At 40.1% G+C, this 27,518-nt stretch overlaps 1 protein-coding gene across 1 annotated transcript in view; it reads right to left on the bottom strand.

The window, feature by feature from the left end:
* Positions 1-8,103: 8,103 nt before the first annotated feature.
* The window catches only part of pdlim4 (PDZ and LIM domain 4), a 39,514-nt gene continuing 20,099 nt past the window's right edge, over positions 8,104-27,518 (bottom strand). The window contains exons 4-7 of the mRNA XM_029519580.1: positions 19,679-19,938; positions 18,200-18,357; positions 12,141-12,279; positions 8,104-10,552 (exon numbers count right to left, since the gene is read on the bottom strand). Coding sequence (XP_029375440.1) covers positions 10,348-10,552; positions 12,141-12,279; positions 18,200-18,357; positions 19,679-19,938 — 762 coding nt within the window. The 3' untranslated portion in view covers positions 8,104-10,347. The remainder of the gene's footprint in view (positions 10,553-12,140; positions 12,280-18,199; positions 18,358-19,678; positions 19,939-27,518) is intronic.

Here is a 27,518-nt window from a genome sequence, read left to right as displayed (position 1 = left end):
GCACTAAGCTGCTGTGTCAGTTGTATGATAGGACACATAACCCCGACTCCACCATTCACCACTGGGGTGTTGACATGACTGACATGGATACACATTTCCGCTAGATTTACTTTACTTTGTGTGCTTGCATGAGAGACATTACCTCTCAGATTAAAGCAAATTTCCAGCAGTGGCCCAGTTGTGCTTTGAGACATAAAATGTTTTATGCATTATTATACAGGCTTTGGTGGTGTTACCAACAAAAGTTTGGATGGATCATAAATCTCACATTAGTATTTAGCTCTTACAGCGTAACAGTAAGATTGACTGATTATTGTGGCAAAATAACATCCTACCACAGAGGTGAGTCATTTGGCAGGTGGACTGAAGTTTGTCTGTGCCACCAACAGAACAGATTTGTAAATCTGAGCCACCAGACTGACACAGTCTCACAAAATTATCAGGTGGATTTCTGAATTTAATAAATACGTGTATTTCACACCCAATAACAAATGCCACCAAAGCTGCAACAGGCAGTAAGGTTAAGTTTCAGCGACACTTCGCATCCATTGGCTCCAAAAGCACTTTTAATCTGAGTTTTTTGGCCTGAAGGGGGCACTGCTATAACAAGATCTGCATGATTTAACAAACTTTGTCAAATCATGTTTCCATGGTAACTCTGGCCTACCAGGCTGCTGTAATTATGATGATGATGATCATTGTTACCGCTGTTATTATTTCAGTTCTACTCAAAGGAAAAGCACACGGTTTGTAGACGCATCATTCTGTGTCAGCCCTTCAAAATACAAGTTGGGAACAGATTCAATAGCTCCTCGTTGAAAAGAGATGTGATTACAGGAAGATGAATTTATAAACCTGAGATACAAATGTTCCCAGTATGAGTGGGCTGAATGAAAATCAGAGACAATGCGATTCACTTTTTAGCTGATACATTCGTAAGGCTATTTGGTGTTTAATCACTCCAATCTGCGTACTTTCATGGATAACACTTTATTCAACAGCTTTAATTTGTTCAAGTTAAGCCTTGATCTTCCTATTGCTATTTTGAAGTGCTGAATTTTACTGGGAAATCAACTTTTGAAGTGAACGTGACTGGAGGCAGATCGAACGGAACAGACTGAGACTTTCTGTTCTTCTCTTTAAAGGCATCAATCAGCAGCACAGTGAGCCGTTGCATCTGGACCACAGACTCTACATCTACAGCCAAGAGTTTGACCAGCTGAAAGTTCGCTCCTGTGCCATGTGCATTGTCTTTGACCACATTGTCTAAATATGTATACATTCACTAAATATGTGTACATGTATTTATATAAATTGTTATTACAAGTCACTTCAGCTAAAGCAACTCAGTGTCCAAACTAGGAATTTCACAGCCATCTATTTTGTAACACTGTTTGCTGTGGTTTTCGACAACACATCTTGCAGTGTCCGTCTCTTGGTGAAGATTGTGTTTTGTTTAATTTTTACGCAAGAGCTTTCGTGTAGAGATAAAAAAAATAAATAAATACATAGTCAACTAGCCGTGTTCCCAGCCGTGTTGCTTAATGTCCAACTCGTTGAATAACTGAGTTTTGAAGTTACCTCTCAAAAAATCCTGGTTTCAACATTGTTCCTATCTTCACTTTTGTGTAATGTCACCAGAGAAACAAATTTCAAGAACTGTGCTTCCTCGAAAATATTTTCCTTGGTGGGGTGGGATTTACTCTGAAATAACATTTCTATGAGGTAACATTAAACCTTTGCCCTGAAACTAATCAATATTAATGAAATTCTATTGGGTGGGTTTCTTCCAGCTCCTCGGGGCACAGCCTTCAATGAGAACTCAATGACAGTTGGAAAAAATGGTGGGATTAACCGTTTCTTTTGTAAAAGCTGCTGCTTTTTACCTGAGGGGAACTCACCTGGGTCAGAAACATTTGCAAATAGCTCTTTGTATTTGTTTTAGGTTATAAAGTCACAAGAAAGCGCTTTCAACCTAATTTGTTGCACTTTGGTTTGAACACAGTCTGGGCTTCTTCACCTGCTTTTTACTGTAAGTAGGTTAATGGATTCTCACAGCTGCAAATCTCAATTTAATGTGGCACATTGGAAAAAGAACATGAATCCTTCACACTTGAATGCACATTAAATGAAAATTTAAGCTCCATGTCTGAGTCATAAGTCTGACAGTGGAAATGAGCTCATGTTTGCCAGTGACATGGTGTAACTGCATGGTTTCACTGAGACGGTCTGCTCAAAGCCCCCACATATCTGAGAATGAATCAAACATTATGTCATATTAACGCACTTATAATTACACAATCCCTTTCATCTGCACAGGGCTGATAACTGAGCATGTGTGAGAGTGGACCTCAGTGGATCTCTTTTTATGGACTGTTGTGGTCTGTAATCTTGAAACACATACTTTTGATGAAGTTTCTTTGGCTGAATTTGGCGGCATGGTGGTGTAGTGGTTAGCGCTGTCGCCCCACAACAAGAAGGTCACAGGTTCGGTTCCCCGGCCTGGGGCCTTCCTGTGCAGAGTTTGCATGCTCTCCCTGTGATTGCATGGGTGTAAAGTTAATTAAGGCTAACTGAAACTTTGTTTAATGACTCTTTACCACTTAAACATTGAGAATTCCTTTTCTGTGCAGTGAGACTTTTATTATTAGAATTTTTAAAACTTTTTTTTGAAAATACGGAAAACGCATTTATATTACCACACTATAAGTTCATGTTTATGTGGTGAACTTTGAACTTGCAACACTGGAATTTATTTGAATCGTATTTGGCAGACTGTTTTTGCTTTCTAAAACTCATGCTCACAAGTTCTGTCTGCCTGCTGTTTGGTGTTAAGACAGGTAGCATGGAACGGGTTTTACTGTCAAAAACTGGCCCGGAGTGAACTATAAACACCCTTCACATAAACCTTACAACGGTATGAAGAATAAAAACACGTGAAAATTTCTTCACATTATTCACACCGGCAGAATTTAGTCGATATGTAACTCAGGAGCTGAGGCCTTTATTTCAGTGCTTTGTGAGGTCAATTTTCAGGTGGCATCAATGTAGAACCTCTGTGAATTCAGCCGGGTGATTACCAATCTACCAGCGATAATTACATCCTGCAGGCTGATCTCGTGGAAGCCTTTTCTTGTGGTTTAATTCAGGGTTGGCTGACCCTATTCACACACGGCCATTGTTAACAAACACTCCCAACAAATAAAAGGAAAAATGCCACATAAATTATGATTTATTAATTTTTTTTGTAAAAACGTTATACATCTCATTAAAAAGCTAGATAAGTTTTCATCGATCTCTCCAATCCCACCCCCAAACTGTGCAAATTGCCTTCTTCTGGATTCTGGACCTCACAATCACTCACCTTGGTCAAGGTGGTGAGCTTATTTCCTGCTTCATTGAAACAATGATGAAAGTCTGAACATAGCATTACAAACTTGTTTTTTTTTTAGCATGTTGGAGAAGCTAATTCATAAGAAAGCTCTTCGGGGGCTCTTTTTGCTCCTACATCCTAAAATTAGCTCCCAGATAACAACTGAAGGGTTTTGCAGATTTATACTTTAGCCTGCTGAAGTTAAGATATTAATACTGTCTAATAATACTGCTGTCAGTGTATGTGAGATTCATACTGTGTGGCCTAAGCCAGCAATGCACGTGACCTCAGACTGGACCAACCTCTTTCTGTCTCTGATAGAATTATGACTTGCTTTGCTCTATACTTAGCTCCTCAGACAATTGTATCTCCAGTCCGTCTGCCTTGAAAGTTCCAGACTAACTTGTTTGCAGAAATAAAGGCCTTTTTCTCTCAGTAACAGATGTCTGGGAAGGATGAAACACAGAGAGAGGGCAGGTTGGGGGCTAGAGAGGCTTGAAAAGAGTGGGGGGGGGGGGGGGTACTGGCACTTGTACGTTGCAGCATTTGTTCTATAGCTGCCAACTGCTGTTGGACTTTTTGTACTATCACTATGGTTTCAGCTGAAACACGTAGCTGCTTTTCAAAAAGGGGCCTGTAAAGAAAGGAGTGTGGGAATGTGTGTGCTTCAGCTGAGTCTTTGAAAAGACCGAAAGAAATTAAAATAATGAAATCAAGTAGAGGAGGAAAGGAGAATTTCCAGTGGCTCAGATGAAAGAGAAAGTCAGGGAGACAGAGAAAAATGGTTCATGACATCTGTTTACTGCTTTTTCTGCTGTTTTTTGATTGGTTCAGCTGAAATGGCCTTCCTTGTTTCTTGTGCTTATCTCTCAAACTTTCCTAAAGCCCTACTTCATGAGCCCCGACCAGAACCACGTTTTTTATAAATGTCAGAGGGTATAGGAGCCCATTCAGTCCACCTTTTTGTAGGAGCTGGCCAAAAAAATAAATAAAATAAAAATCACATGATTCTTATTCTGTCTGTTATATTTGTTGTTGAAAATCAAATTGTATTCATTTATATTTAGAAATCATGCTTTTGCCATTTATTGATGTATAGACACAAAAACTAGAACACCAACGTATTCCTGACATTTTACCAAAAGAGTTAAGTCTCTTTTAAGGAAGAAATACTATTGTTATTTATTTTATGTCAGAGTTCAACCATTGTTTTGATCTGTCATCGCTCTCTGTTTAATTTACCTCATCCAGAGCCAGGTCCTGAATGGTGAGAGCAGAAATGTCTCACAAACCTGAACCATCTGTTTGGTTTTTATATCCACTTTTATTTAAATAGACTTGAAAGGGAAAGGATGTGTTGCATGTCTGAAAACTAATAGATACTATTGCAATTTCTCCTTGTTGGCTGGATATTAGCCACGTTGGCCATTAACTGTGTAGAATAAACAGAAGACCTCATAGGAGACATAAACTCCATGTCCACCACATCTATAACAATAACAATATTCCTGTAAAATCACATTAGTCTTCCCCTGAATGATTGATGTTACAACTCTTTTTCTAATACTAGCATACTTGTGTTGTTTGTTGGTTAAATGTCTGTCGCCATGTGACTTCTGACACAGCCTGAATAAATTCACACACGCTTTGAAACAATATCCATATTTCTTCACATCCCAATGAATTTTCCATTTGGTTCTGTTGTCACGCCGTTAGTCCAAAGGTCACAGAGAGCCGTTTCAGTTCAGGGTGGGGTGAAGCATGCCTCTACTAAGTCTGCAAAGATAACAGTAGCTCGCATTCAATAACAGGAAATATTTTAATCTGCATTTGGATCTGCATCAAAAGAGTGACAAGCGTTCTGAATAACTTGTCATACAATGATGAAATAAGGAAAGTATTCAGAGGTAAATGGCCTGTTCTTTGGCCCATGAGCCCTACATTTCACCACATTTTATATTTCTGTCAACACTGTTTTAACCCTTAGAAATAAGACAAATAAGTGGGACTGATAAGATGACCTCCCGTGTGAACAAAAAGGGATCAAATTACCAAATGAGGTTACACTGTGATAATTTAGGTGAGAAATCAATGAGGCTAAACAACACAAGCAGTCAGGCAGTTATTTGTCTCATGAGCGTGTCTTTTTTGCGTGTATTACTGACAGCATTTCATCTGCAGGATCACCTGTTGATTTTCCTCACCAGAAGTTATTGCTTGGCTGAACTGAACCGCTCTGAGATCATCCTGTGGGTGTCTCAAGATCAGTGACTGTCTCTTACCAAATCCCCTTTTAGTGAGAATCAAAGCAAAGCTCAGTCAGAGCTTCATCCTCTAACAGGGCCAACCAAAACATTAAGCGGCTCAAGCGGTTTCCACTGATGTACACAAACCATGAGGTTGCTCCGTATACACAAACTGTCGACCTTTTTATCCTCGTGTGTAGATTTTGTCTTCGTTGAAGAAGTGCAACCAAAAACACACATCTGTAGCTTGAAATGACTGACGAAGCACAGTCTCTATTCAGACATTAATCCACATTAAAGCTCTGGAGAAAGAATTAAGACATCACTCCTGAAGCCTCCGGCCATCTGGATGTTGGATCTTGTAATATTTCAACTTGGTTCAAAAGTGAATAAAATAACAGAAATTCAAACAATGTTTATAGGCTACTTGAGATGGTTTTGTATCTAGCGTGTAAACAGTCACGACAGTGGAGGAAATTATGATGGTTTATTGTCTTAGAAATCATTTTTGAACAGCAGATTTTGCTCTGAAAAAAACACAGGATGTCAGTAAAAGTTTCCAGAAACTGGAAATAAGACAAATGCTCACACTCCATACAAAGGGCAAAATAAAACCATGTTGTGCATTCATGCATCCCATTTTCCTCAACCAAATATCGTGCACACTGGGGCTCTATGTGTAGACATTTAGTTATATTTGAGTAAAATCACTATGTGAATTATTCCTGCTATGGACACCTTTCCCTGGGCCAGTGGAATAAAAGCAGATGGATGAAAGTTTGGTCCTCATTAACTTGTAATCAAATGTTTCAGGAATATTACCCATCCCAGGAGTAGTCCATGTTTCAACAGTCAGGCTTTTCTAATTTCTTGCATTAGATGCATGTTTGTGTGTTTTTTGTTTTTTTTTTTGGGGGGGGGGGTATGGTAATCAAATCTAAGTGAAGATGAAAATGTACAGAGAATAATACATGTGATGAACAGATAAAGGTTTGTGGAGATAAATCACATGAAGGCTGAGTAATGCGGCTCACATTCTCAGCGTACAGGCCAGTGGGCAGAATCTGTCTCTGCTTGGTTGGCAGATTTGGACGAACGTGGAAAGAAACTGCCTCGTCAGTGTTCACAGATGCGATTAACAGGGCAGCAGTTGGTTACGTGGTGACAGTGCAATCGGGGGAGCAAAGCAAACTGTGTGTCCGTGCAACTCAGTGTTTATCTTTAAAGTGGACTAAATGTTTATGGATGCGAGAGAGGCTGAATTCTTTCACTGGCTCAAAGCCTCGGTTTGTCTTTCTGTATTTCTGGTTGCCTCTGCTTTGCTGCTATTTCCCTGTTTGGACAGATTATTTAACAACAGACTGGGTAATTGCATATTTACTTCATAAAAGTAAACTGAAGAACAATGAATGATGTGGCATTTCTTTTGTCCCCTGAGCTGGGTATGTTTTGGAGAATGAAGACAACTCAAAGCCGTAAACTTAAAGGAGCCCTCTGACAAACACGAATACTTTGATGTTTCAAATGGTTTTTGCCACGAATGCCAGTTTTAAAGAACATACCTGCGTTGGCTGCCAAACTAAATTGGATTGGATTGGCGCTGACACCACATGAGTGTCATACTTCATCAGTTGTTTCCCACATTTAAATACAGATTGAACAAAACCTTTCAGAGTAACTGAATGTGGCTTCAGTCTTGTTTATTTCCTCCTCACTCCCGTCTTCTTGTATTCCATTTATTCATCTTCTACATCTTATCTGTTCCCAGTCGTGCTGGAGCCAATCCCAGCTCACACTGGGTGAGGGCGGGGTGACCCTGGACACGTCGCCAGACCATCACAGGGCCAACACACAGAGACAGACAGAGACCAACAACCACTCGCACTCACACTCAGACCTACAGCCAGTTTAGAGTCACCAGTTAACCCAAACATGACGTCTTTGGACGATGGGAGGAAACCCACACAGGCACGGGGAGAACATGCAAACTCTGCACAGAAAGCACCCAGGCCGGGAACCAAACCTTCTTATTGTGAGGCAACAGCACTAACCACTGTTCCACTGTGCCGCCCCAGTGTTCTCATACTCTTTAAAAATGATGACTGAAGCAGAGGTTGACATTCATCTAATTAACCAAATATGCAACTTTGAAGCCAAATGGTTGCTCAATACTTCACAGACAGCAAGAAAAGCTGAACTGGCAGCAGACTGGTACAAGTACTGGAAGAGTAATGAGGGAATGGGGAACAGGTGAGTCTGGTGGAATGGTGGAAAGGCCTCATTCCACCTGAGGTTAATCAGAACAAGGTAGTGAACGAGGAACTGAATGAATCTGAGCTGTCACAAGCCACTTTCCAAACAAGGATTAAAGATTCCTAATAAAGTCCTGCTTCTGGTGGTTGTAAAATAAAAGCATTTTAATAGGGCAGCTGTTGAGCATTTTTTGCGTGTCTATCCTACAGTAAAGACCAGTGAGCAATGGCGTCATGGTGATGTACTTCTCATTTTATTTAGATCATAGAAAAAAGCAAATAAGAATATCCTGAACAGTAAAATGTGCTGGTAGAACAATAAGTTAAACACAAGGAGAGACTTTGTGTCATAGAAACCATTTTAAGACACAGACTACAGGAAGGCATGTGAGTGACATGTTCTATATATATGTTAAAGCAAACACATTATAACAAATATGTACAATACCAATGAAACAATGTGGTAGCAATACAATTTTCACATAATTTACAATATAGCTAGTACAGATGTCTTACCAGAGGCTACTCAAGTCTGCTGATATCTAGAAAAAAATGGATACCGGCACTGCAAAATTCATTTAGTCATTCTCATCTCAAATTTCAAAAGTAGTTTTGTTAAAAGTTGAATAAAAATCACTCTCCTTCACCCAGATTACTTCACTACTCAAAATAGGCTAAGAAAGGTGGCCCCATATCGCTGTCATGGCACCTTTTTTTCCTCTTGAAGAATGAAAGCATGTCAGAAGGAAAAAAAAAACCATCCCGTGTACTCATTCCTCTTTCGCTCCTTTCCATACCCCCGCCCAGAGGAAATGTACAAAATATATTTTATTTGTTTCCTGAACTTGGCTGTAACCAGGAATCTGAATACGGTGTAGGAAATTGCATACTTTTGTCTTTCTCCTCTCTTCCAAAGAGTCGCTGTAATGGGTCCATGCAGTGGGTCCAAAAATCTAAACAAAGTGAATATTATTCCCACATGTTATGGACTGTGGAGTCCCAGCTTACAAGTTTCTAACAGTTTTCAGTTTTGGCCAGATCTGCTGTTTCAAATGCACATGACCATATTTAAAAGTTATTGGAGAGCGCGGTGATGTTAATCAGCAGTGTTTGTGATAAACACATCCAGTGAACTCGCTGTGCTTTTGTCTCTATAAAATTCTTTAGTGCGATGGTTTGAATTCCTCTCTTAGTCAGGTGCATGAACATGCACTGCCGTGGACAAATACGCTTCACTGCTTTTTGCAACATGTTGAATAGAAATTGAGAATTGTGATCATATCTGGGAGAAATTGTTGAAACTGATCCTGACTGGGGTCCAGAGTTTCCAGAGGAGCTTTACGGACGTCTCCTGCAGGGTTGTGTTTACATGTCAGAAGGTGGTGCTCACACAGCTGGATGCAGATGCTTTCACTACACATTATGGTTCAGTGAAGCCACACCCACAGCGCACTGACACATTCCAGACACCCATAATTATACCTGCACCTGATCTGCCTGTGATAATATGTTGTTTATTGTTTCGTACGATGGGAAAGTGAGTATAAAAGCGAAAATCCAAAAGAGATGTTCCCAGTTTTTGAAGACAGAAAGTCCCAAAAAATTATGCCTGAAAAGTCCAGAAGTAAACTGCATATATGGAGTAAATTGCAGCAGGAGTATAATGTAACTGTAATATAGTAAAAAGACAGAGAAACCTTAAACCCATTAACCAACACTTCAACATACATTACTGCACTTGAGATGGCAATTTTCTGCTGTAATCTGCTACGTGGGAAACTGTTGTTATAGTGGCCGAATGCAAGAAAACCACCAACTCCTCTGCACAGCAAACAAACCAAGCAGCTCAAAAATCTCTTGCAAAGGACATCACACACACACACATCAGTGTTTACAGTTAAAGCTTGAGTGATGGTCGTTGTGTGTTCCATTATGCTGGTTTTAAACTGAAATGCTGATGGTTAGCTGGCTGCTGCAGGACTTATTTCACACACCGCCTTTCATTTTCTTTTCTTCGTCTTCATGCATGCAGCTTGTTACTTCTTTGTTGGGGTACTTTTGTAACACGATGTGCTTGTGATGTGGATGTGAACTTGCATATAAACAATATGAGCCAAACTGGCTGTCTTGTATATGGGAATCAATGTAAACACACTGAATGAGGGATGAAGTCTGTCAGATTGGGACATCGCAAACATGGGCTGGAAATTTGGGATAGTCTTCAGAGCTAAGCCTTATTCTCAAAATATTTCCATATGTTCAATATATAAATCATTTATTAGGTCTGTCAGTGTAGAAATGCTGATATGGGATCACTATAACAAATTTTATCAGACTCTTCCAAAGACAAACTGATCCAAGATCGACATTCCTGTTTGACAGAGCCTGATAAATGAGGGCTAGGATACTCTGGGGCAGCATAACTCCCATATTTAGGTTTCCCAGTTATATTATTGTATGACCAACTACATCTGCCTCAGACTAGCTCCACCTTGGAGTTGGGGTACACTGCCACAACGTCATAACCCTCTGGTGGCTGGACACGTGCCTTGGCGTGGGTCTCACAGTACAGATTGTCCTCAATGAAAAAGTAGCCTCGCTGCTTGAGGTTGACGCCGCAGTCGTCGCACATAAAGCACTCAGGGTGGTAGAGCTTGTCCCTGGCCTTCACAATGGTGCCACTGGATGAAGACATGAGAGGACACAGAGTGTTGGATTTACAAAAACTTTAAAGTTACACATTTATTTAGAAACATTAGAGACGCAGCAGAGGATGAGCAGCAACAGAGAGAGATTGTTGTTCTGATACTGATTTGTGTTTACCACAGCATTTATTAATTATCTGACATTTAACAGACCAACTAAATGTCCTTCTAAAATAATGAGCAGAACTTGGCGTCTAGGTGTCTTCACTTCCTGGTCTTTGTCCACTGCATTTGTGTTTTTATTCACAGCGGACAGGAAAACAGTTCAGCCTTACATGTCATGTATGGGAAAAGCCAAACAAAAACAGCTAACTGTCACAGACGACTGCTACTTATAAGGATGAAAATGGAAATATACATATCAGGAAATTGACAGCTGCAAAAACGCAGAGGCCCTTAAAAGGCTGACTTCAAGCAGCAGCATCGTTGCAGAGCACAGCATGCTTTAAAAGGAAGTAATAATGACCTGCTTATGATTGACTCACAGTTGTTGTTTGAACTTCCTGTTATCTATGCAAAATGAACAGTCATCCTTCTTGATAGCAACTGTAACCAGGCAAGCATTTGAATGCATCCCATCATATGTCAGACTTCAGGGAGGTTTTTGGTCACACCTCGGAGTGATGTAGTGCATGTTTATTCTGCTGACTGGTCACTGATCAGCACTTGCTGTTTTTAGAAGTTTGCTGCTCTACTCGGTCACAACGTGACGGCAGCTGTGAAGGGCGTTGTTCATTCACTGCTCAGAATAAGATTTTCCTTTGTGGGGATTTGGGCCAGCGAGCATTCAGTCATAAGCCCGCTTCTTTTTTTAACCACTTTCCCCATCTAACCACACCACTAGCAGGATAAACTCTTGACACAGTGCTCTGTACTTGTTTAAAGAGCTGTAAAATGTTCCCTGGTCATAACAGCCTTATTATGCCTTGCAAGCTTCTACAATGCGCTCTTGTTCATGAATAAAATAAGCTGATGACCTCACTGCTTACCTGCAGCTGCTTTTATAGAGCGGAGAGGATTACCGGTGCCTGTTGAAGGTGTGTGCACGTGCATGTGTCACTGCTTAGCGTAGGTTTGTGTTGGTGTTTATGCACATTTACCAACGTGCATAATGCAGCATGCGCATGGGAAAAGGTGTGGAGAACGGCTCGGTTTAATCACTGTTTGATAAAGATAAATGGGATTGACGTAGTGGTGATAGACTTGTTGGTACAGGAGTTCACCTCCTTATTTCAGGGAGGATCTTGACTCATCCCATTTAATTAAGCTTTTTAATTTTATGACTCAAATCACCGTCAGAGAACAAACTTAAAAACCTCTCTTTCCAGATGGTGATTAAACAGCTTTAACACATACTTTCACATGAATATTTACTGTATCCTCAGTAATCCGTAATAATAGTAATTACAGATCACACTGAAGGTAACTTTCACTCATTACATTTTACACTGTGTTATTTGTGATGAAAAAAAAAATTACACATAATGTAGTTTTGAAATGAAAAGTAAATTGAAACCCCCCCCCCCGCCCTCAAAAAGAAAAAGAATGTAATACCAATACTTACACAATGCCATTACAGCAGCGTGTGCACTGGGGAAGCTTCTGTAAACCAGACATAGGGCTGGGGATGGGGCTTCCCAGTTTGGGGAGTGGAGACCTGACTGGAGACTTTAAATTTCTCATTCTCTCTGTTGGGGACACACCTAGAAAAAAAAAAAAACAAGATGACAACTGAATAAATACAGAGTGTGTTTTCTCGGGCTGCTCAGTTCCAGGTACTGCTTATCTGGTATCTTGGGGGAAATACCAAACGGGCCTAAATGTGTGTATTTGTGTCAACCAGGAAATCCCCTTAGAATTCCAGGTAGGAAGACGAGAGTTTTGTCGTTGGGGCCTTAGTGATACAAAGATTGACACGTTTCTCAGAAAAGAGAAAGAAGAAGCATCATGGGCTTCCATTCCCCACCGAGCTACTTCTTACTATTTCAGCAATGTCTCCCTTGCAGATTGTACAGACCTCCATCAGAGCTATTTCTGCAACTATTCAGCTTATTGGGCAACACAAGCTGCCGTTATCTTAAATCTGATATCATTTTTGAGAGATTACTTCCCCATCAGGTTTGGCACAACATAAGCATTGTAACAAGTCAAAACATGCTGCTTAGTAAATACACCTGTGTTACTTGTTTTGTTCTCATACAGTTTTTGCTGATTAGTGACAAAGCATTATACATTAGGTAAGCCTGGCAAAAAATGAAACTGTCTTACACAACTGCCCTTCAGTAAATGCTGCCTTAATAAAGGTTAGGTTGTTCAGTTTTTATTGAAAGTCTTAAGAGATCATTTTAGGGGTTGTAATCCGCAGTGCTACTAAACTGTATAGCATTATAAAGAAAAGTGTTTCTAGTATTTTGCTGACTGTCATGTATATAAACTAGGAGATCTAGATAAAAGGAGCTCTGGGTACCTGTTAAACTGATTACAGGGCTCTTTTTTAGACTGTATTAGGTGTAACTAAGGTGACAGTTTTCATAAACTCGCATGAGTTTTTGGATCGAACTGCATTAAACCAGTTGTTAATGTTTTGTAGCGTAAGCTAGCACCCTCACAACAATAATAATGTTTTAACAACAAAATGGAATATGTCAAGTCATCCTTTACAAAACACCAAGGCCATCACAGTGGCTTCAATAATATATCATTCTCAAGACAACCATTAGCCTCCAGACAGGACAAACAGGATGCTGCCACTCATCCATTTCTGCAGCCTGTTCATTGCAATTTTATTTTGAATAGGTTTAAGGTTAACTTCCATGTTCCAACCTGATGGCAAAATAGGCCATCAGTTTGAATGGAAATGAAGATTTTTCTATTCACCCTTCTTATAGGCCTCGAAATGAATGTGCTTATTGTAACAGTTGATGTGAACTCATTATAGAATAACTTTTCAGTGTTGACATGACAGATGTATTTTCTTCGCTCTGTGTGCCTTGGTCTCTCTCTGACCTCTGTGTCTCTCCCTCCTTTCTCTGAACTCCACTCCAAGTGTCTGAGTCTGCACTGGCATTTCCTTGAAAAACTGCATTAGTCAACTTGGCCGGAAAAGGAAGCAGAGAAGAGTCTAGCTTTAACCATCACACTGCTCTGAGCACATACTACAATCACATACAATTTGAAGGAGACAAGGACGTCACCTGGCATTCATCAAAACTGGCAAAAGTGTTACATATATCATTGTTCATATTTTCAATTTATGGTAAAATAAAGCTAATTTAACAAAGGGGAAAAGATATTTCAGTCAGTGTAGAGACTGGGGTTGATAAGGGTGGGTGCTTACTTCACATTGATATAATTCTTTTATTAGGAGCCTTCCTTTCCAAAATAATAAGTTCTGCCTGACTGGAATGCATGAAAAGGCAAACTTATCTAATTATATCAGCTATCTGGAACTACCCCATTAGTTCCAAGTGCACAAGGGAACTGCAGAATATGACTTTCCTTCAGTGACGATGTGCCAGGAGAGATCCTTCAGACCAGCAGGCCACCTATCACTGCCACGAACCCCAGTCTAATTAACTTTGCACCTGGCAACTGGCTCAAAGGCCTTTCAGAGTCTCAGTAAGTTTTAGCCTCTGACTGCTCCATGGTGTGTTTAAGAGCTGACATTAGCCTGGCATGCTATTCCTGGGATTAATGGTGCCGTTACCTACTGATACACTCTAATGGAAAACCTTTTCCAGGTAGTGCTCTGGTGACGTTTCACAGAGGGGAAAGTGGACTAATAAAAAAAAAAAAAGGCAGGATGAAAGAGCACTTATTCAGCCTCGCTCCTATGTTTTAAAAAGCCAGATTACTTGGGGCCCACATATTTTGCTGCCAAGCGCAGACAGACGACATATTTTATTTGACAGACAGTGTCAAGTTGAGAGAATGCAACATGTATCTCAACGCACGCAACATTTACGGTGCTTAAGTTTAGCCTCCACTGTGACTAATATCAACCAGACAAGGCCATTCACCCATATTAAGGTCAATCTGACTGAAACCTATCAAGTTTAGAAGTGGAAGTGAAAGGGACATGAAGGCAAAGGGGATCACAACATTGACAGATAAAAATAAACAGCTGTAATAAAATCCATTCAGCTATTGAGGGATATAGTTGTATCCAACTTTTCTAGGAACTGAGAAAAGGGTTTTAAAATGTTGTCAAAATGCAAATCATGCAATGAGAATTTTATTGGATACTTTTATAAACTTCGAGGTCAGATATGCAGACACAGAAATAAAACATTATGTAAAGGAAAAGATGACACGACACTGAGTTGATTTATCAACCAGTAAAACCAAATGCTCCTTTGTTGCCATTTCCAATTACTTATTTTCCTTTTGGTTTTGTTTATTTCATATCACTGTGAGCTGAGTATCCGAGAGTGATGACTTGACCTTCTTGACTGTGAACTAATAAATAGCATTTTAAAATTTTTTTAGCAAATACTGAAGAGGGTGAGAGATTATTTTACGAAAAAAATGGAACCCTTTAATCCTATTAATGGATCCCCAGTTGAAGGGTTAACCCCCTCACTAAAGGAATCCCGTGTGTACCCATGTGAACTGGACCATAAAATCTTAGCAGGGATTTAAATCTTGTGTCTTTTCAGGTCTGTCCTGATCTGGCGAATTAACTACTTGAGTGGAAACTTCCAGCTAAATGTTCCCTTCAAACACTATAAAGTTTCTGATGTGATGTTTAGCTCTACCACTTTCACCATCTGAGTTGAGGTCACGACTACAGATGAGTCTTTTCACACTAAAGCTGCTTCATTTTACCTTCGAAAGTGAACAGATCATACTCAATGTGATCATTTCAAGATTATGCTTTAAAAGCCAAGAAGCAATCAATAATCAGAAGTGTTTAAAAGTCTTTAGTTCACTTCACAGCACACATGCTGATGGATGTCTTAATTCATAGAGGTCGTATTCTGAGATAGCACACAGCCTGTTTCTCTCCTGAGCACTTTTTATGCGCCAAAGTTTTGTGGCTATTTCTCACTGCTGTTGCGACCAACTGTCTGCTGAAAAAACACCCCCTGTAGCTGATGAACATTTGCTTGTCTGGAAATAAACAACATGATGTGGAAAATGTTTTCAGAACTTAATAACCTTGGAGTTTGGGGGAAGGCATGAGGTCTCAGAGAGGTCACTGGCACTAATGTTTATTTCTCTTTCCAACTGTCAAAGAAAAACATACTCCCTCATCATTGCTGATGTGGAAATTATAGTATTACCTGCAATAAAACTATCCAATGTCTTTCCATTGATAGAAATTACTTCTGATGTCTGGGCAAAATATTATTTAACTTTAACCTTGATGTTTTGAAAGACTTTAAAAGCCCCTCGGCGTCAACATGGCCTCTACAGGAGACTCCATCAAAAGTGGATCAGCTATAGTGATTTAGCAGCCTGACAGCAAGGTATGCATTCAAAAACAGAATGATTTTACTTCCCTCTGACAGTTACAGTTGTTCTGCTGTTAATTTCACTGATTCATTCTCTGAAGTGCAATTAAAAAGCAATAACCAAGAGACAGATCTCAGCAACATCTGTGACAGGAACTTATTCTCTCCCTCGGCTCCAGACAGTTGCATAGGCAGGTAGCACTCAGACTGATCCCAGCGTAAACCTCAGGTTCCTCATGTTCGTTTCGTCAAGGACTTAACCTGTCAATCAACATTTCGGGCGCCCAAACTGAAACACCACTGACACAAGATCCTTTAATCTATCAACAGACCTACTTACTCTCTCTCCCTCTAACCCCATTTGTCTGTCATTAGCATCAGTCTGTTTTTTTAACACCCCCCCCCCCCCCAACCCATCGCTTTGAGTGTAATATTAAGTGCTAAATTAAGTCTGAAACAGTCTGGCAGCACTCCAGGCAGCACTCCAGAAGCAGTCAGCGGTGGTCCTTGTACTGTAGACTATCCTGATAGCATAGAGGGAAGTTTTCATTCGCACCCCAGGAAAGATTGTCAGTCTCTGCTTTGTTTTAAAATATGAAAATCTGTGGCCTTTCCATTCAACTTTCAACATTATTACACTAAGAAAACAGAAATGCTGCCCGGTCAGCACTGTTTCTTGGAACAGTCCAAATAACAGCGTTACATCACAGATATTGTGGGTTTCTCTTTGTTTCATATACTATCAAAAAGTAAACATCTGGAGGCTGTTTTGTGAGCTCTGCTTAAACGTAAATGGTGCTAACATGCTGTTTCATAAATGACTGTCTCATAAATAAAGAGCCTGAAAGTACTCGCCAATGCTCAACATGGGTTGCAACTGTCTCTTTTTACTTCAACATGTTTCAATTAAAGCAGGAGAAAATTATCTCAAGCTACAAGATGCAGCTTTGTGAAAGAGGCCACAGGAGGACTCATTAACCGCCAGCTTTTGTTGTTTAGCTCAATGAAAATATTCAAGTAACTACCAAATGCTAGCCATGATTACGCTCACTCACAAAACATCTGTAACAACACTGGAATCCCAAATACCACATCAGTCAGACCAGAGTATGTTAACTATCTCAGCATTTTAAAGCAAAGGTAAATCTCTGGTCAAGCTTCTCTAATCTAAGTAACAGAGAGTCCACAAAGATTAATGGATGACAAAATAAATATAAAACCAAAATATGTGTATGAAATAGCCATTGACAGAGTCACAGCTTCTAATACTCCAGTTATGGTAGTTAAAAGGTTAAAGGACTATTTTCAGAGGACAAGTCAGTGTCAGCTGCTGAGGTTAAGAATAAAACATTACTTCTTGACTTTCTGCATAATGGATCAGATGCCCACTTCTCTTTGGTGTGAGGTATTTCCTCTTGAATGTACCAACATTGAGTTTAAAATAACTACTTTCATGACTTTTGCACTGCTTTACTGATAAACAAGGAACCTGAAGAGAAGGTTTTAGTTCCAGGGATTATCCCCTCTCTGCTGCTGTCAGCATCACATGACTCCTCCTAAAAAGCTGGAATGCTAAGCGGTCAGAAGGCAGACAGGAAAACCATATTTCTTACTTTATTGTCCTCTGTGAAGTTGTTTTTGCAGTAAATTGTCTTTACCAAAACTTCCCTCCTCTGTTCATCCTTGCATGAGTTATTTAAAGTGCTTCATCTTTATCCTGCTCCCTGTGCCTCTTGTTTTCTCTCATTCTGCCTTATTCACTCTCTCTCTCACTTTTCCTCTCTACCACTATCCTCACTGTGTCTTTCTATATAAGGAAAACTATGCAACTTAGACAGAGGACTTCACAACAGAGGGAGAGAAGCTGCCTGAGCAAGATGATCCTTTGGCTGGAGTTAGCCTCATCTCCACTGGAGGAAACATTTACTCTGAAAATTCAACATACGCGTATGAACAATATTTACCAAAAGCTTTGCAAGAAAATTTTGCTAAGTGTTTGAGAATCACACATCCAAGGGCAAGCCACACTGCTCAGCAAGTTGTGTTTCTCATTTCAACATCTAATATTCTACTCACAGTGTAGCAGCCAAGTGTATCAAACTCACAGCAGTTGATATCATGAATTTGCAGAATAACAGAAATATAATCCAAGCAAAGATATCCCTACCTCCATCCTCAGCCTCCAGGATTCCCTGGAGATATTTGAAGGAGCCAGACTGTTTGGGTTCAGAGGCAGGTTCCTCATAGTCCTGCAGCATCCTGTAGACATCTGACTGTGTGTCGAAACCATTACGGCCCACAGGGCTGTGTACAGGAGGCTCTGGGCTGAAGAAGACACAGGGCGCAATATACAGAAATCTGATTACTGATGACTAGATGGCAAGTGAAATACATCATTACCTTTAGTAATCAGCTATGGTAATGTTGGGTGATGGACATGTTTCTTTTGAGGTATCTAATTTGGCCAAGACATCTTTTAGCAGGTGGTGTCAGGATGGGATGTCAGGAGCTGCAGTAGCCCAAACAGAAAGATAAAATAACAGATGACAGTTGCCAGACCACCAAAGGAAGAAAGAAAACTTGACATCAAGGCAGCTGGAAAAAACTGGGGTTGAAATACAAGTTTTCTTTCGTCAAACAGACCGTTGAGCACATTTTATTGGGTTCTTTTCTTCAGCCCGCAAAGATGGATTCCCAGCAGGGAAATACAGGTGTGCACTTTCCACTCGACATGTGATTCCAGAGGCATGAAGTCTTAATCACAACAACCCTGTGCTATGGTTCTGTATGTTCACCCATCCATCAAGTTACTCCAAAACCTCCCAGGATGGATCATGCTCACTGGTTGGGGAGATGAGCAGGGCTGCTGACAGATGTGTTTAAATCCTGACACAATTAACTGCATGTTTGTCTTCAGACTGCTCTTCAATCTGAAGACAGCAGTGCAGTGTGTGTGTGTGTCTGTATTTGAATGTATGATCACCCATGAAAGAAAGTCTGAGTTAGTGAAAGTGTGCTGGAGAGGATGTTTACTGGGCAACTAAACTCACACATTTATTGTCCACATGAGGGGACGCACAACTGCAAATGGCTTTTCCAGAATGCATGGCCTTCTGTGCCTAGAGACATCCAAAGTGTGTGTGTCTTTTTTGCTATGTGTGCATCAGTTGTTGATTCTGTGGAAGTACTAAAACTGACTGTGGGTATATTTTTACATTAAAAATACGGCTGGTGAGGCTTTAACAATAGTCACTTGAGACTTACTGCTATTTCGTGGTGTGATTTTCTAACAGTAATGGTGTGCAACCAGGCCAATTTGGAAAACTCAGAGGGATATTTTGGAAGCTGATATCACTCAACAGTTTCTACTGTTAACAACCACTACATCGATCATCAAGGTTTACTGAATTTTGTATTTATGGAAAGAAAAATAACGTGACATCCCAAAGGCTTTCATTTGTCGAATATTGGTAACTCAATTTTAAAATTCTTCTGTTTATGGTCGTAATAATCAGTATTGAAAAACACTATGTCTCTAGATTTTCCAATAACTGCACTTTATTTAACTACATAATCCACAAATCCTGTTGGAAGTGTAAAATATCAGACCTGTGTGTTTCTCCTGCACAGCACACTGTCGTCTCACCTGTGTGGAGTGCTGAGGCTGAGTCCCCCCATCTTGCTTGGCAGAGATCTGTCTCCATTGCTGCTAGCATAAAGCCCTGCTGGATTGTTGTACTGAGCATGCCCAGTTCCATTTCCGTATCCATAGCTGTGGCCATTGTTGGGTCTGGAGTGTCCATTATTCAGGTGAGTGGGTTGGGTAGGCTGTGGGGACTGGGGTTCAGGAGTGTACGAAGGTTTACGGCTGTAACTGCCATATCCACTGGTGATGGGTCGGAAATTCTAAGAGACGAAAAACAGCAATCATATTAAAACAAACGAACAAACAAACAAACAAACAAAAAAAAAACTAGATAGAAATAAAAGTAAGCATAAAAAAATGCCAGATTTTTATGGCGTAAAGGGATGCAATTACAGAGAGATCGTGTCACAATGACAAGAGAGAAAGTACATTTTAAAAATACTAGCTAATGTTAGGAGGAAGAAAGAAGGGCAGCTGATTTTCTCAAAAATGCATCATTACATTTAGTTTCCAGAAATGAGAGAACAGGCATAGTGGTACCCTGAATGGGAAACCACAATTCTTCTGAGGCGAAGACAGTGGTTGTTCCCAAGTGAGGCTTTGCAACAATGAGGTTTGAGAGAAAAAGCTTTTTCTGGTTCATTTCTGTTTTCCTTTCTTTAATACTAAGGCTTATTAGGTAGGAGCTTGCATTAGATTTCCTGCAGATGTTTCTGTCAAGACAAATTAGCTTGTGTAGGGTTATAGAAAAAATATGTTGTTTTCTTCCTTCCTGGCAGCTTTTTCGATGAATTGAATACTTAATATAAACTGTATAAGATTTTCTTTTTTTTTTGACATGCTATAGAAGACTTTCGCATTCTTGTGCATAGTCTACCTGTCAGGAGTGTTTAGAAAAATCTGCAGGACAAATGTAGGACAGATGCACAGGCACCTACACTTACACCACTGTATACTCAGTGACTGTGTTTATCCTGAGGTCAACGCCCTTTTCATGCATTTGCAAAAACTCCACAGTGACATCATTGAGCAGCTCAGGATATCAGCAAAACCAAGCGATAAGCCCAAGTGTTGGTTTGACTCGTCCAACTTAAAATTCAAAGATAAAGTTTTATTGCCAGGCTTGCAGTGCTGTCAACATCTCTGAGTTCTTTGAATTGTAGAGATAACTGTCAGTTTTGACTGAAGATAAGACTGAATGTGATCATAACTTTGGACTATAAACATTTCAGTTTAAACACAGGGACTTGTTTACAAGTTCAGCACTGCTCAGGATGAGAGAGAAGTCACTTTCGGTCAGACATTTGTAACAATGAGCCACAGGAATGAGCATGCACACATGCACGTTTGTGACAGTGTGTGTGGCTGTGTGTGTTTTGGGCTTGTTTAAAGTGCTTTAGCCACAGGAGGCGGGGGTTCACACCAGAAAGGACCCCTGTCATTTCAACAGATGGGGCTGCTGGATGTCCTCCTGCCCTCGCCTGGACCACACACGTGTGCTTGGACACACACACACAGGTCTTCCATAATCAGCACTTTGCAGCCTCCTGGAGAACTCCTCTTCATGTACACCAACAAGCCCACATCTTGAACTTGGGGAAGTGCCCTGTCATTGCTGTGCCTCCTGCAGTTAGGACGGGCGACTTTCAAAAAAATATTTAAAACCACTTCTTCCTGTTCTTCCAAAAACCTCAGGCAGTAGAGATGGATGTGTCCAGAAAATACTAGCAGATAGCCATTCATGGTTAAAGTTTGAAGAAGTAGCCTGGGGAGTCAGCGCTCAATGCAGCTTCATCCCAAGAGCCAAAGCCTCTTTGGGCAGAACGTCAAAAACACCCAGCTCGCTGTGGCTTCCTCTCGAGAAAACCAGACACTCCGCAGCTTGGTTCTCACCACAGGACCAAACAGGCCAAACCAGATCCTACTTGTTTTGTTTAGCCTTATTTGCACAGATGGTGGACCTCATGTGATTTTGATTAAAAATTCCCCAAACTACCACATTTTGTGACTTTTAATCCTCACAGTTAGGGAGGTATAACATTTACCTCAGGTTAATACTACTGACTACAGGTATGGTGCCAGATCAGATAAAGATAAGGCTTTGGTGTTGATCCAAACACCCTGTTTCTTTGGACTTCAAACACCCTCTTGAATGATTGTCTCACTACTAGCTTTTACACCTCACCGGTTAAAACACACCTCTCCTTCCTCCATAAGAACAGTGTCTTTATTTTCTTAATCCACTTTAACCTCAGAAAAAATGTTTTGTTGCTTAATTGCTTTCTTTTAAGTGCACTTTTGAACGCACCTATCTTTTATTTCACTGCCAATGCCTTCGGTTTTATCAGGACATTCCAAGACAGCGAAGTTTACTGTCCATACATGTCTTTTTATTCTTCATGAAAGTCCATTATTCATTTCTCATATTTAGACAGGGGCTAAATCTTCAGGTAACAACCGGTACAATAACTGAATTACAGTAAGGCAAGCTTTTTCATGCCTATGTTTGGAGAATAAAGAAGGCAAGTGGAGGGAAATCCCTGAGAGTGTATTATATTTCACACTCCTGCAATGGTAGGGCAGTAAAGAAAAATTACATTTATGACTTCTAATCTGTTCAAATATGACACTTGAAGGAAAAAAGGCAATAACACACTGAAAATATGGTGATATATTAAGTGAAATAAAAGATTGAACAAAAACAATCAATCTGATCTTGTTTTTCTGGCTTAAGAGCAAATTACCCGAAAGAAGAGACCAATTTAGGATTTGCATAGCCCCAAAACACATATTTGTCACAGACGAGCCCAACATTGTGAGCAACGCAGGAAAAGTTCTTAGAATATATTTACGGATGTAACAACAACCTGCTGCAACTAATAAATTAGACAAAAACTAACCATACTGCAGACACATTTATTAATTTTAATCTTCCTACATGATACACTATTTACATTTGTTAATTTCACAACAGTATTGCTGTTGTATTTGCTGTTGTCAAATGTAGTCGAGTCATAGAGGAGGCAGAAAAATTCATTGCTTCACTCTGTCCAGATTCAATTCAGGTGAGTGAAAACACTGAACCATTACACCCATGCTGACACTGTGTCAAGAGAATTTGAGTAATTAAAGGTGTAGAAATGAGATATTGCACCTGAATACTACTGCTTTAGGTAGATTTCCCTGTTGTCAGCAGTAAGAACGTGTTCACCCGTTTTCACCCTCACACTCCTGCCTGGGTTGGTGTGACTCCTTCTGCCTCCCTCCCCAAACGTTTCCTTTTATCCTTCTCTCTCACTCTCTGTTGCCAAGATATTTGCTTTGGGTGGATGGCAGATTTATATGGCAGCACGTCTGGTGCTTGCCTTATAAAAGTGCAGGTTTGGTAATATTCAGTACCTGCAAGTGCTTTTAAGATTCTCTAAAGGTATGGTGGCTTGTTTTCTTTCATTACAAAAATCAGCTGTTAGCCAACTGTCTCGTTAAAAAGATTTATTTTACCTTTCCACATCTGGACTTCATACAGGCTTAATGGTGACTCTGTGTTGAAGTGACAGTCAGGTTAATCTGGTGGATGTCTGATCACCCACATTCCCCAGGAACCTTATGCAGTTTTCCCAATGTAGACAAAACAAAATTAATAAGAGCACCTTTAAGTCTATTTCTGACTGGAAGTCAACATTAGTCTGTTGAAAAAGACTAATCTTTCAGATCAGCTATTTCCCAATTCTTCTCTAATGACAAAGACAATGCTTTCATTTACTCCCATATCTTGACTCCATTCCTGCATTTCCTCAAAGGAGAAGAAAAAACAGAAAGATAACTAAAGGCAGTAACTAGAGTACTGATGAGAACCAGCTCTGTTGACCACTGTGTGCTCATAAATTCAGCCTTCCATCTGAATTCACTGACTTGTTTTACAAAAGGTAACTGAGCATGGCTAATGGTTCAGGATGACTGACCATGTAGGTATGTATGTGGAAAAGAAGGCTAGAAAGACAGATAAAGGGAACGAAAGTTTACTCATACATTTACCTTTGTGTGTGCTCATATGCTCCATTATATTGTACTGAGCGGCTTTGAGCCAAGAGGAAATCAGTTCCCCCATTCATCAACCTGGCTAAAAGTCGCCCTGATTAATAATGAATTTAATGGAAAAAGACTGTTTCAGCTCCGCTTCTTCAGTCTGCAACCACAGTTTGTTCAGAGAGGGCGAGACAGAGAAGAGGAGGAGGGGCTGAGAGGAAGAAAAAAGGTGGAGGACCCTAATTGAAATCATATGTCGTCTTTAACTGAGGACCCAGACCCTGCCTCCTGCGTGGTTTAATCCCTCTGGACCTTGGAAATTAAACTTTTTACATGGCGTGCTGCACCACTAACCAAACACAAATCAGCCCTTTATGGCTCCTTGGGTCTGGCCTTAGGTGCCTCACTGGGAGGAGAACAGACTGGCTACAGGGGGGGTTAGATTAATGTAGGTGCAGAAATGCTGAATGCTAATGCAGATGTATAAAATCAGTTTCGTTTGACCAATTTAAACTTTTTAATGACTCTATTAAAGTGGCATTTACAGTATGAAGTTGAACAATTGCTGAGTTTTTCTTTCAACTGATGAAAACTACAGAAATTATCTAACTACCTGTAAAGGGTGTTTGCTTCAAGGCATAAGTAATATTCAGAAGAGGAAACTTGCAATGATAAAATGTATTATTATGTTTAATTGTCCGTTATCAAGCAGTGACCTTGGTTGCTAACATGCTAGAAGGTTATTTTGGAGATTTTCCCTTTCTGTTATGTCAGTTTTGTTTGCTATTGGTGCATCACACTGAGCTGAGTGTTAGAGCCTTGCATATCTTTACACTACTAATAAAAACCAATGCAGTTGGACTCACTCAGGCCCCATGACTGCTAGAGGACTGTCTTCATACTTGGCAATAATTTTGTGGTTTCCACGTGCCTGCTTTTGTTCTTATCAAATTGAAATCCGAAAATAATATAAATCTCAATTTAACTGTCTAAAAGTAAAGCCTCTTACTAAGCCTCAAACAAACACCCAGAAAGAAAGCTTTAAAAAAAAGCTATGCCTATAAATTCGAATTGATATCTTCCTTTCGATCTATCACAAATAGACTGAGCTAAATCAAAATGAGCCTGGAAGGCTTCAGTCTCACTGGGCCTCTTTACCTCTTCAGTGAGTGCTCTCAGTGACCCCATACACTCCACAGCATGCTGACAGCCAAGCATTGTGGGAGAGGCTCCATTAGGAAAACCCAAAGACTCATTTGGACATTTCTGGGATTACTAGCTGATTAGTGAACACAAACAACTAAATAAGTGGGGTCACAGGTCTGTGATCTAAAAGGCCTGTGGTGTGAATGAATGTGAAGTCGCTAAAAGGACTTTGCTGTAATGCTCCACTGGTCTGAGATTTCCTGGCAGGAGATTAAGTAGCAGAACACCCAATAAACATATTTTGGCACCCTCTGAGAATCCCCTAAACCTTTTAATGGCCCCATAGACCTTTTCATGGCCTGGATGTTATGAATATGAATCCAGTTTTTGCACATCACATCTTTTGCATTTTGGCATTTAAAAACATATGTTATTTATTTATTTTTCTTTTTCAGAAGTGACTTTTAATTACAAGCAGCAAAGGAATAACTGTGTCTTTAAATCATGCAAGGACTTTGTCAGCTCCTATTAATGTTATCTTAAAAAATGTGCCTTCAGCTGCCAGCTCCTGGACTGAGACTGCAAGCCGTGGTGATGTGTGATTCAGACCTCTCAGCTTCCGCATTGTGGAGCCTCATTTTTTCCACAGGACCATAGTGCTTGGCCACAATTACTATCAATTTCATAACAGGGTATTTGCCAGGAATGGCATTTCGATATTGCTGAAAATTTTCAGTTTGACTTCTACACTGATGAATAGGCAATTTCTACCTACTTGAAGCTGCCATTGTGCAATTTAATGGAAGGAATTTACAAAACCTAAAATGCCAGTAACTGGTGGTATTATTTTGCTGGTGCATAAAACTGTCCCCAGACTAGACCTCACAACCAAAAGGCCTTAAATACAGATGTAAGATGAGATAACCATTTATGAGCCAGAGGAATTTTTCTAAAGCTGTCTTTCCCATTAGGAAAAGATTTAAGATAATTTGCATGCCACTGCGCTCTGACCTGTCAGTATTCTGTCCTCAAATCAAATAAACTCTAAGAACTACTGTAATGGACTTGGCTTTGGCTTGTTTAGCTGTTGCCTCCTGAGATAACAGGTCATCATATCTCATTAAGTCTGGTGTAATCTCAATCTTAAAAATGAAGAAAACCAATCATTTGATGATTTGACTCCTCACCTTTGAAGACATTTGGTAAATATACTGCGTCTGTGTTCAATAAGGATTAGGATCTCTAAACTAGAGCATGTAATTGTGAAAAGTATGACTTATTTTGTACTGAACTGGCAAATATTTCTCTTTAATCTGCAGAGATTTTTTGCCACCAACAGTTTGCTGAAGTTTCCAAATGTGGAACTAAGTAAACACATCTGTTCAAATGCTCATCAGCACACACATCAGAGAGTCATCAAGTCACATTGATTCAAATTGTCTGTAGCTCAAATATAAGCACGCTTGAAAAACCAGGTGGAAAAACTCCAAGTGCATCTAAAGTTGCATGAGTCTGATTGATGAATGAATGAAAAATAATCAAGCTCTGATGCTGGTGAGTATCACGATTCACAGACCAAGATTACGCGTAAAAATGTGATTCAATGAAAATACAGATTAAAGAAACATCCCAGAAGTCACATCAACAGGATGAAATCACCCACTTTCTTACGTCCAAAAATACAACATTGCCTCATCAACTTTTATGAGAATATCCCGTGTTCCCAAGTCGAAAGGAAACACCTCATAGCTTCCATGTGTCACTTCCTGCCCAGTAGCTAATTCCCATAAGTGAGGTTGGAATTTATAACTAAGCCATTTGGTCAAGAACAAGAAGCTTTTGATGAAAAATGGGAAAGTTCAAATTCAGAAGGGCCTGAGGAATGCTGTCCTTAGATCCACATTTATTATGAGGCTCTAGTGGTATCAGTTCTATAAGAAAAAAAAAATTTGCCTCTGACACTCCTTCTGCAACACTTAAACTGAGTCAATCTGCATTATGAAAACACCAATGAATGCTTATGTGGGCTGGAAAAATGTGTGGTCACTTCCAGCGGAATTTGTTTTTACAAAAGCTGAACTGTCCTGGTGTGCCTCTTTGGTTTCAGTTCTCACCCTGCAAGCCAAAGCGTACTGTTTCATCGTGACTTCAAATGTTGTAGGTCATGTCACGCAGCAGTGAGTAAGGTCTGAATGACAGAACATTTCTTCAGATCTTTGTCAGTGCAGTCCGAAATTATGTTGTTGCCAATAGCCAGCGACTTGATTCAGGTCATTTTTGCTCATGGCGTCCAAACTGCCTCACTGTTGGAGGAATTACATGTTAATACAGTTATGATCGGATTTGACTCATCTGGCATTAGAGAGGCCCCTGTGCAATCATTGTTTTCAAGGTGTCTGAGGAACAATCGCCATTGTGTTATGGCATAGCTCCTCAAGCTACATCTAAATACACCAGGAAACAAAGAAAGAGAAAGACTCTGTCTTTTATGTTACTCTTGGGAGCGGATGTTTCCTCCTTTCATGCAAAGAAAAATTCACCTGAGCGTGACGCTAAAGTGGCCCTGACTTAGTGGTTTCCAGGCGTCCAGGTTCACTTCACTAAATGAGACACCAGGGAGCATTTTTAGACTTCAGCAGAGAGGGGAAGGACTGAATAAGATGTTACA

The sequence above is a fragment of the Echeneis naucrates genome, chromosome 14 (assembly GCF_900963305.1).
Source record: "Echeneis naucrates chromosome 14, fEcheNa1.1, whole genome shotgun sequence".
Classification (NCBI taxonomy): domain Eukaryota; kingdom Metazoa; phylum Chordata; class Actinopteri; order Carangiformes; family Echeneidae; genus Echeneis; species Echeneis naucrates.
This window is presented reverse-complemented; position numbering and strand designations above follow the sequence as displayed.